Below are 9,892 nucleotides of genomic sequence, written 5' to 3' on the forward strand. Positions count from 1 at the left end.
CCCCCACCTGTCCTCACCTGCCTCCACCTGTCCTCACCTGGGCCCCCTGGGCCCCGGCCAGGAGCTGCCACCTCTGCAGAAGCGGTCTGGTCCACAGCCCCCGGCGTGGCTCGGCACTCTTCCCGTGGGAGGCTTTTCCCTGTCCTTGGGATGGAGTGGCTGGAACTGTTTCCCTGTCTGTGTTCACGCATCGCTCCTGGTGCACTGTGACTTGTGAGGAAGGGGAAAGGCAGTGGGGCTGAAGTCCGGCGCTTCTCCAGAGCCTGCCAGCTTTAGGCCCCTCCTGCCTCCCAGGGAGCATCGGGCCACGCTCTGCTTCGAGCTTGGTTCTGTGCCTTCAATTTTTTTATTTTGGAAAAGGTAAAATGAAAACCAACATAAAGAGCACTGGCGTGAAGTGTGCGTGTGCACCGTCTCCCAGACTCTGCCCAGACCCCAGCTGCGCTAATCTTGTTTGTCTGCCTCCACCCTGCTTGTTTTGTGGGAGAATTTTAAAGCCATAGCTAATGCGCACATCTTCTCATGGTTCTTACTTCAACATACATTTCTAACATAACAATGCATAACAATGCTCTTATCGATCAACTGAGCAGAACAAACAGGCCTTTGATATCCAAAGCTCAGTCTGATGATCTCAAGTAGATTTTTTAAAGTTTCTTTCAGCCTTAGTCCAAACAAGGTCTGTGCATTGCATTTGCTTATGTGTCTTCAGGTACCTAAAACAAAATGTAACAATTTTAAAATGCACTTTATATTGGGGAATCTTTTCTATGTAAAGTTGCAAAAACCGTGTGCCCCGTAACAGTCAGTCTCTCCTGGTGATGGCTCTGAGGTGGGTGACCGAGCCACCGGAAGTTCACGAGGACCAGGACCTCGTTTAGATGTCGTCATTTCCCCAGGAATGTGTTTCCACAGCCCTGGCAGCAGCAGCTCTGCACGTGTCACTGTCGCCGTGTTTCCTGGCCTGTTCTCAGGCTGGGACAGCGGCTCGGCCTTAGCTCACTGTCAGCTGAAAAAGGACAGCTCCGGTGCTGGTGTGGAGTCCTCCACAGTGGTGGGGGGGTGGCCCTTAACCTCCACCTTTTGAGTGCTGGAGAGCTGGTGGGGCCTGCCCAGTTCCTCTTTTATCCGGATTGTCAGGCCTCTGCCCAGTCCCACTGTTCTTGGGAAGCAAATCTTTAAGTCCTGCCCACACTCCCAGCAACAGGGGCCACGGGCCACCTACCTACCCGGAGGCGTGCGGCAACATTTGGAATTCTGTAGGAAAGATTCCTCTCCACTTCCCCTTATCTACTTACTGCTCAGTTGGTTGTCGCTTTGGCCACTGGAGCTCTTGCTGTGCTGTGCTGTGCTGTGCTGTGCTTCGCTTCGCTTCTCAGTACAGTTGTCTCTGTCACTACAGGAAGTGCTAGGATCCTCTTGTATTTTCACTATCCCAACCCAGGAAGACCTGGCCCCTGGTGCTGGCGCACTGTGTGGAGAACCCAGCATCCGCCATTGCTTCTAAGCTGTTTGTTTGTGAAGGAAGTGTCCAGTGTCCCCCATCCTGGGTTTGGCCTGTTTGCCTCACAACAAGGCTCTCTCCACTACCCATGGTTTTGTGAATTGCTTTGAGTCCCATGAGGGGCCCGTGGGGTCTTCATTAATCAGCACGAATTCTTGAAAAGCAGAGCCTTTACTTCTCCCTTCTTGTCTTTTTTTTTCTTTTAATGTCGTCGTTTATGGATGTGAGGATTTGTTGGCGAGGGGGGGTGGTGTTCTGATCCACACTGAAGCCTGAATCAGCTGGCATTCTGTTAGTAAATCCCTGGGCACGGGGTCCTCCATGCCTTCGGCTTGTCTCTGGCCTTGGCATACTCCCTTGCTTCCTGGCAAAAGAGAATCAGCATTTTTTGGCAGAAGCCTGGTTTTGTTTTAGTGGGCTGTACTATTTAGAAGCCAAGGTGTGGATGTTAAGTGTGCTCTTTCTGCCTGTTTCTAGAGACAGGTTGACTGGGTATTTACTGCATCTTTAATGACTTTGGTCTTTTGGGGGTGGGCTATCTCTCTCTCTTATTATTTAGTTTGATGAAGAATTTCTGGAAACTCAAGAACAGCTAAAGAAGCTGCAGGAAGGTGAGTGTGGAAATGAGCCAACTGTCCGTATTGCCGATTTTTAAAAAAAGAACTAATGTTTGTAGAAGGGCAAAGATGCAGAAAATTTAAAGAATAGCATCCCCCAAAGCAGAGAAGCAAGAGGGAATGCACCGCTTGCTGTGCAGGAGTTCTGTAGACCCAGCTGGAAGGTTAGAGTAGTGCCTTCCACATCTGGGGAAGACTCCAGCTTTTCTCCATCTGGCCTCCTCCTCTAACCACCCCCCCCGGCCCTGCTCAGCCTTAGCCCCCCCATCCCTTCTCTGCTGCTTCCTTCCTCCCCCTTGCCCCCTCCTCCTCACGTTCTCCTGTCTCCCTGCTGAGGTCATCCATCACCTGCTGACCAAACAAGTGACACCAAGCCAGACCCTTTTTAGCTTCTGGTCGCCCCTGCTCCCTCTCTGCCCATCCTTCGGGAGCCAGCATCCGCACAGCCCAGCCCAGCTCACGCCCATCTCCCCCGCGTGGTGTCCCCACTTCCACAGACCACCCTGCCTCGGTCACGGTTTGTAGAAGGAAGCACTGGATTACTTTTCAGCTAGGGAGGACAGAGCTGGTAACCAGTGTCTGGCTGTGCTGCGGTCACTGAGGCTCCGGTTTCCAGACCAGACTCTGAATGCATTGCTCTCGAGTGGAGCTGTCTGTATGGACAGGACAGTCTGCCCCACTCTGCCCGGGATGACGGCTGCTGGCCACCCGTGACTCTCCAGCGTTTCATGTGTGTGCAGCTGAGGCACTGAATTTTAATCGTGTGATGTTTTAATGACTTGGGTTTAGGTGCAAATGCCACACTAGCCTGTGGCTGCTCGGCGCAGCCCAGGGCAGCTGGAAGAAGCATCTTCACTATGCTGTCCCTGGGGGGGGGGCAGGTGTCTCTTTTCCTGGGGTACAAATGGAGAGGAAGGTGGACACCAGGGCTGGCTTCCCAGCTGCTCCGGAGTCTAACTCTCCGCCCCTGGAGGAAGCCAAGGCCGCTGGCCATCCCAGAGCTCTGTGCTGGCTCCCGGGGCAGTGGCCTTTCACATCCCTTTTCTGGTGGATGGAGAGCAGGGGGGGAGAGGCTGTGTCTCACGGTGCTTCTGTCCTCAGAGGGCCACCTGATGTTCCAGCAAGTGCCCATGGTGGAGATGGACGGCATGAAGCTGGTGCAGACCCGCTGCATCCTGCACTACATCGCCGACAAGCACCACCTCTTCGGCAAGAACCTCAAGGAGAGAACCATGTACCGTGGGCCTCGAGCGCTTCCCTCGCCAGGGTCCTCCCCATAGCAGTCCTCTGCCCCTCCTTTATATATGCATTGTTGGTTCTTTCTTCTTCTTTTCACCTAAGACTGGGACTCAGTCTTGGTATCTGGTGTTTCATGCTTCTTGGTAGGTGCTCTACCACCTGAGCCACGCCTCCCAGCCTCCTGTGTTTGTATTGTTCATGTGAACAGGGCTCCAAACCAAGACCATGAAGCCCAGGTGGAAATTGAGTACAGAATCTTAAGTAACACAGGTTCGGCCATCATTCCTCACGACACTACCCTAAAGGTCATCATCCTGCAATCCTAAGAGATTCAAACCCTTAAAAGTCTGCAGTCCCCAAAGCACAAAGTTCTGGAAATATCCTGGGGAAAAAAAGAATTGAAAACAACATTTTTCAAGAGATTTGTATTTTGTAAAAGATGCTTAGTTGAGAAACATATAAAAGACAGGGCAGAATGCTCAACAGCCCACTTCATACACTAAAATAGTGACCATACAAACATTTTTGTAAGCATGAACTCCCAGAGACAGAACCGTAGTTACGTGGCTATGCCGTCCAGACCAGTGAACAGTACTGATAGAGAAATGGGCTGCAAAGTGAGCTGTACATTTTTGGCCTCTGTGTGGGCACAGCGCTACAGCTGTGGTCAGGTGATAACCTACCAACGACGTATAGCAAGATAGGTCATGTGACCTTTCTCCACCCAGGGTGTCTCCCCAAAGCGGAGAGCTGGAGACATTTTCTCTCACAAATGCACCTGCACAAGAAGGACATCTCTATTTATTGATGAGTTGTGTGTGGTTTCATGCACACAGACAAAGCAAATAAGTTGAGCTATAATAATCTCATCTAACACATGTTCAAGAACTAAATGGGCAAAACATGTACCCTGTGAGCTAGATCTAAAAGTTTAGTCAACTTATATCTCCAGAATTGGAAACAATGCAAAGAGCATACCAACTTATAATGCTGGCAATTTTAAGTAGTGAGAGAAAAGACAAAACAAACACCCCAAAACGCTAAAGCCAAAGCTAAAAAGAAAAGTTGGCTTTTAAGGTTTTAATGTTCAGGATCTTAATTTCTCAGGATGTGTCCCCTGGAGTTACGTAAGAAAGAATTCTGGGATATGCTTATCGATATCAGATAAGACATTGGTGAATATTTTGATACTGCTTTTCAGCCTTCCTGACTAACAATGCCATTGAGGATTAGGAGTGAGAAGTTGTGGCATTGAAGCCCTGGGATAGTGTGTATTGGACTAAAATTTGAACTCAGAGCCTGATCCTTGGACCTCCTAGATGCATGACCCTGGGCAAAGTGTTAGTAGCTCCAGTTGTCTGATCATTTCCTGTGCAGGCTTATGACCATGCAAAAAGCTGGCGGCCTGGCTCAAGTGGTAGAGCACCTGCCTACCAAACACAAGTCCCTGAATGCCAAATAAGAAAATGGGCACATGGGTCGTGGTGCAAGTCTGGAGTGCAGCCCAGATGGAGACAGGAGCATGAGTGTGTGTGTGGGGGGGGGGGGCTGGGGAGCCGGGTCATCGTGACACTAAAGCTCACTGATTGATGAAGCTTTCTGAAGGTTGTTTTGAGCTAGAACTAAAATTGACTCTGCCTCTGCGCTTAAAAGTCAGATGTAGAAAATCGGTGCTGGTGGGTGCTGGGGTTGTGAGCGGCACATACCAGAGCCGGCGGGGTGGGGTTGTGGAGGGAGAGGCTGAGAAGGCTGCTTTCCTTTTGAAGGATCGACATGTACGTGGAGGGGACCCTGGACCTGCTGGAGACGCTCATCATGCACCCGTTCTTAAAGCCGGCCGACCAGAAGAAGGACTTGGTGGCCATGGCCCACAAAGCCATCGCACTCTACTTCCCCGTGTTCGAAAAGGTAGGCTGTCCGGAGACTGGGCCATGGCACCACCCCACCGCCAGGGGCCGCCTCAGCGCCGGCCGACGCAGTGTGAGCAGAGTTGATGTGTCAGAGTCCCCCAGTCTCTGGGGACGGCATTTGTCCCAGTCAGTCATCACCCAGGCATTCACAGAGCTCCTATAAGATACAGAAGATCAAACTACTCACTCATTCATTCATTCATTCATTCATTCATTCAACAAGTGCTTTTTGATAAGCTCTTATCCATCAGCTAGTCTGCCAGGAGAACCATTTCCTTTTTATTTCTCTTTTGCTCGTTTCTGTTTTGCTCTTCCTCTTATTACTGTGTTTTTTTTTCCTTGTTTTTTTTTTCTTGAGCTTTCCCTTCATTTTATTTATCCTGAATTAGCAGGACCATCTCATTGGCATTAGAATTAATCGGGGGGGGGGGGAGGGAAGAAATTAGACTCCGGAAAAAAAAAGATACAGTCCGTTCTGGGGGTTTCAGTCTGCAGCCGCGTCCTGTGGCCCCTTTCCCAGAGTGCTTTGGGAGGAGTCTGTGTCCCAGGAGCGCAGAGTGTTGTGCTCCTCACAGCACACGTGTGCACACCCACGTACATTCGTTGTGAAAGGCTTTGCCTGCCTTTCCTAGTACTGTTCTTGGCTTAACCCTGACCAAAACTTCCACTTATAAATCCCTAGAACCTAAGTGGTGCCCTCAAAATAGAGGATAGAGGTCAGGGTGCGCTTCGGTTTTCCATTTTCTCTGTCGGGGAGGCGGGAGAGGAAGATGGGTCTGGTTTGTCCAGGCGAGTGAAGCACAGCTAGGTGACAGGAGTGGTGATGACCTTGGAGGTGACCCTCACGAAGGCCGCCTGGCGCTCAGCCCTCCAAGCACCCAGGATGCTCAGTGCCAGTGTGGTTCTGCGAGCTGGCTTCTGACGTAGACAGATAGATGCTGAGTCTGGGAAGACTGAAGGCTTTCTTCCTCCCTGCAGAGTCCCTTTCTGCCCCGTAGCAGACATCCATGGATCCTCTCCATCTCCTCTTCCTCTCCCCTCTCTCAGTGTCTTGGCACCCTCCTGTTAACGTTGCTTAGAAACACGTTTACGGAGAAGTCTGGCAGTACCGCAGCGTTCTCACATACTGCATTCTCACATACTGTATCGACGTGCTGCTTCCTCGGGGACTGTTGTGTAACCCATGCAAACTGGTTTATGTCCTTCAGGTTTTAAGGTGCAGTGGTGAGAACTTTCTGGTTGGCAATCAGCTGAGCCTTGCAGATGTGATTTTACTCCAAACCATTTTGGCCATGGAAGAGAGAATTCCTACCGTCCTGAGTGCATTTCCTTACCTCCAGGTAATTAAAATTGTCAGACCTCAGCCTTCCTTCAGTATCTATTCATGGTTGGCTTGGAGAGTGTGTGTGTGTGTGTGTGTGTGTGTGTGTGTGTGTGTGTGTGTGTAATTTTGTAGGGTGTATTTTATTGTTGAGTTTTAGATTCTAGTGAGTGAAATGAAAGTATAGACTTGAAATTGTTTCTCTGGCCCTCAGATCGTTAAAGTTGAAAGATTATTGTCATGTGAAAGTTTTCATCCTACCTAGTTGGGTGCCGTAAACTGCACTCTGAGAGGCCGGTGCATAGCGAGAGCTTGCAGGGAGGAGCCGAGCCACAGGCTGGGCATCCTCACCCGCTGATGGAGGGCAGGCAAGCTGAGCATGCTCACACTGCGGCTGCCTCTTCAGAAACACTGTGGCCTCACACCGGGAACACTGAGAGCAAACGCAGGGCACAAACATCACCCCATGGGCTCTCACTCTGCTCCACATATTTATAGAGAGTTGGCTGACATAATCATTAGGGATCTTGTTAATATCAGTGGCACATTTTTTGTCCCTAAGTGTGTGCTGAGCTTGTATCTTAAACTTAGTGGGTATTTAATATATAGTCACTTTTAAATAAATGGCCTTCCTTTTAAAAATATTTGATTGAAATGATTACATATGAAGAGTATGTCTTGGTATAGGTTAGAATTTTCAGTAGACAAAACTGGACTTTTCTCCTCAGTTACTGAGAATTGATAAGATTTGACCCTGAATGAAAAAAATAGATTTTTTTCTTTCATTCCAGCTGACATAAACATGTGACATCTGAGCCATAGGCTGTGACAGTCATCTGGTCACTCCCACTCAGACCCCAGAGGGGGCCTTGCTTGATAACAAAAGGAGAAAGTCCTAGGAAATGGAATCTTAAATATAAATTCTATCATCTGATGGCATTTGGTGGGTACAGTGCTGGTTCTGAACCCGGGCCTTGTGCTTGCAACACCTGCTCCCTGCCCCTTGAGTTATCTACATCGGATAGATTTCAACCACACTTTTGTGTGCAAATGGATCATGCATTTCTCTGCAGAGATCAGATCTCCCTATTTGCTCTTTTCTCCTTTTCTTCTCTTTAAGTATCAAAATCCTACTCTAAGAAGATGTTTTAAATGTTGCTAGTTCTAAAGAGAGTGACCGATGGATGATAGTTGCATAAACCTGGGCCCCATTCTGCAGCTGGTGGCCCACACTGCACAAGATCAGACCTTAAACAGATGCGGGGCTGTAATTCCGATTGGACTTGGTCGGCAGATATATATGAAACAGGTTTTGATGAGATGTTGGCACAGCCCCATTTTGTTACTTGTTCTTCTGTTGTTAACCTGGATCTTTTGTGCTTTCCTTTCTCAGGATTACACGTCGAGATTAAGTGAAATCCCTACAATTAAGAGGTTCCTTGAGCCTGGAAGCAAGAAGAAGCCCCCGCCCGACGAGCAATATGTGAAAACCGTCTACGAAGTCTTCTTGTCCTAGAGCAGCTCTGCTGTCCATGAATGGGTAGACAGTGCCCCCCCCCATAGAGTAGCTGCCCCAGCTCTGTTGCAGTGCTGTGTGTTAAATGGGTTGTAACTTGAGTCTCTCGTGTCAAGGTGATCTTCTCTCCTAAAATTATTATTATTGTTATTATTTTTTGTCCAGTGAAAACCTTTAGGGGATATGTATTGGTAAACCTTTTCCAGGGGGGCTGATGTTTGAGTTTGATCTGCTCTGGTTACTCACTTCCTGTAGCCGGTTCACACTGAGGCTGTGCTGTGGTAGGACCTTTTCTCACTGAGCTCCTTCGTTCTCTCTTTCTAGTCTGCCTTTCCATTTCTTCCTAATTTTTAGTGTTTAATAACAGTACAATGTCTAGTGAGTGACTCTGCTTTGAGCTATAATGGAGGAAATGGTGGTCATGAATGCAGTCAGTATTAACCCAAATAAAGAGTTTACTAATTATTGCCCTGATTCGTGCCTTGGCAAGGAGCTCTCTGTGAGCGTGGAGACATGGTTAGCAATCAGGAAGTGAGATTTACGGTGACTGCCTTCGGCCATGCCCGCCATGTCATACGGGGTCCCCGGCCTTGGGTCACCTGCCAGCCCATTCCTGCAGAGAATGCAATGAGCTCACCGGGGGTATCAGCAGCGCCCACCTGATGAAGCCCACATAAAAACTCCAGACACCACGGCTCAGGTGAGCTTCCACGGCTGTGGCTCGCCACTGACTCCACCAGAAGAGATGTTCCCTGTGTTGGAACCTGCGGGCTTGGCACTGTGCCTCTGGGCTGCCGTCATCTGTATCCTTCCCTGTAGAAGACGCTAGGCATGGCTTTTCAGTTTTGTGAGTCCTGGTTATGCTTCTGCCTGGAAGACTCGGGAAGCAAGCAGTTTCAAAAAGCATTCACCAAGAACACGTTTGTTAATAGAGTTATTTTTTTTTAAGAGAACTGGATCCAAATTACTCAGGACACAGTGCACCCCATCAAGATTACTTGTCCAAACACCAAATTTTGAGATACCCTAAACAGTTTCAGTGGCTGCCTGAGTTTAAGCCTCAAGTTTAAGAATGGCTTTTTTTCCCCCAGAGGCTGAAAGTTAATTCCCGAATGCTTACATTTGTCAGACCTGGCTATAAGACAGTCACTTTTCAAGAGTCACAGTCGCTGTTATATATGAAAAACAGCCGTTGAAGAATCATCCTGAAGGTGTTTACACACACGCACACAAATGTACAGAGAACGGTGGGTTAGGCCTTCCAGGGCCAACGCCAGGGGCCAAAGGAATAGTGCTCTCAGTTTATTTCCCCCCAATGCTTGTAAAGTAATGCGCATGAATAACACCTGTGGGCAAATCTCTAGGGCCAGAGGCCAGGGCGGCCGGGACGGTGGGCACGGGCCCGGCGGTGGCTTGGGCGGAGGCAGGGCCCGGCCAAGGTGGAGGCTCCCGGAGCCGGGTGGAGCGCTGCGGGCGAGGAGCCGGGCAGCCCGCACCGCTCTGGGTTCCGGAGGCCTTGTAGGAGTCCGGGGCCGGGCAGGGCAGGGAGGCCCTGGGGGCGGAGAACCTTCCAGGCCTTGCCCTGCTCCCAGGTGCTGGTCCCCGTGTTCGCCTCCACCCCCTCTGACATCATTTCCTGCGGCTGGGACGGAGCAGGGGCGGACCGCTAGCTAGCCGGAGTGGGACGGCCGAGAGGTCCTCAGTGCCGGGCCGGAGACCAGGCGAGCGGGGGCCGGGGGCAGAGGGTGCGCTCCGGGGACCGGGGGTGTGCCCCGGGGGCCGGGA

General features: G+C 50.2%; 2 protein-coding genes across 2 annotated transcripts in view; both read left to right on the forward strand.

Annotated features, from left to right (window-relative positions):
- The first annotated feature begins 901 nt into the window (after nt 1-901).
- Nucleotides 902-8,573, forward strand: Gsta4 (glutathione S-transferase alpha 4). Its single transcript, XM_013019067.1, has 7 exons — nt 902-1,034; nt 1,141-1,259; nt 2,064-2,115; nt 3,223-3,355; nt 5,127-5,268; nt 6,479-6,610; nt 7,985-8,573. Exons 1-7 carry the CDS (start codon nt 902-904, stop codon nt 8,105-8,107), a joined length of 834 nt encoding a protein of 277 aa, XP_012874521.1. The 3' UTR covers nt 8,108-8,573.
- A 1,178-nt stretch (nt 8,574-9,751) lies between these two features.
- LOC105987713 (glutathione S-transferase A4-like) overlaps nt 9,752-9,892 on the forward strand; it is a 13,752-nt gene continuing 13,611 nt past the window's right edge. Inside the window, exon 1 of the mRNA XM_013019068.1 lies at nt 9,752-9,828. The gene's annotated coding sequence lies outside the window, so the exon portion shown is untranslated. The remainder of the gene's footprint in view (nt 9,829-9,892) is intronic.

Source organism: Dipodomys ordii, unplaced genomic scaffold, assembly GCF_000151885.1.
Source record: "Dipodomys ordii isolate 6190 unplaced genomic scaffold, Dord_2.0 Scaffold44, whole genome shotgun sequence".
Taxonomy (NCBI): domain Eukaryota; kingdom Metazoa; phylum Chordata; class Mammalia; order Rodentia; family Heteromyidae; genus Dipodomys; species Dipodomys ordii.

Coding starts and splice junctions, on each gene's coding strand:
- Gsta4 (XM_013019067.1), top strand. CDS start 902: ATGTGTTTCCACAGCCCTGGCAGCAGCAGCTCTGCACGTGTCACTGTC. Junction 1,260..2,063: donor GCGGCAACATTTGGAATTCT/GTAGGAAAGATT, acceptor CTTATTATTTAG/TTTGATGAAGAATTTCTGGA. Junction 2,116..3,222: donor GCTAAAGAAGCTGCAGGAAG/GTGAGTGTGGAA, acceptor TTCTGTCCTCAG/AGGGCCACCTGATGTTCCAG.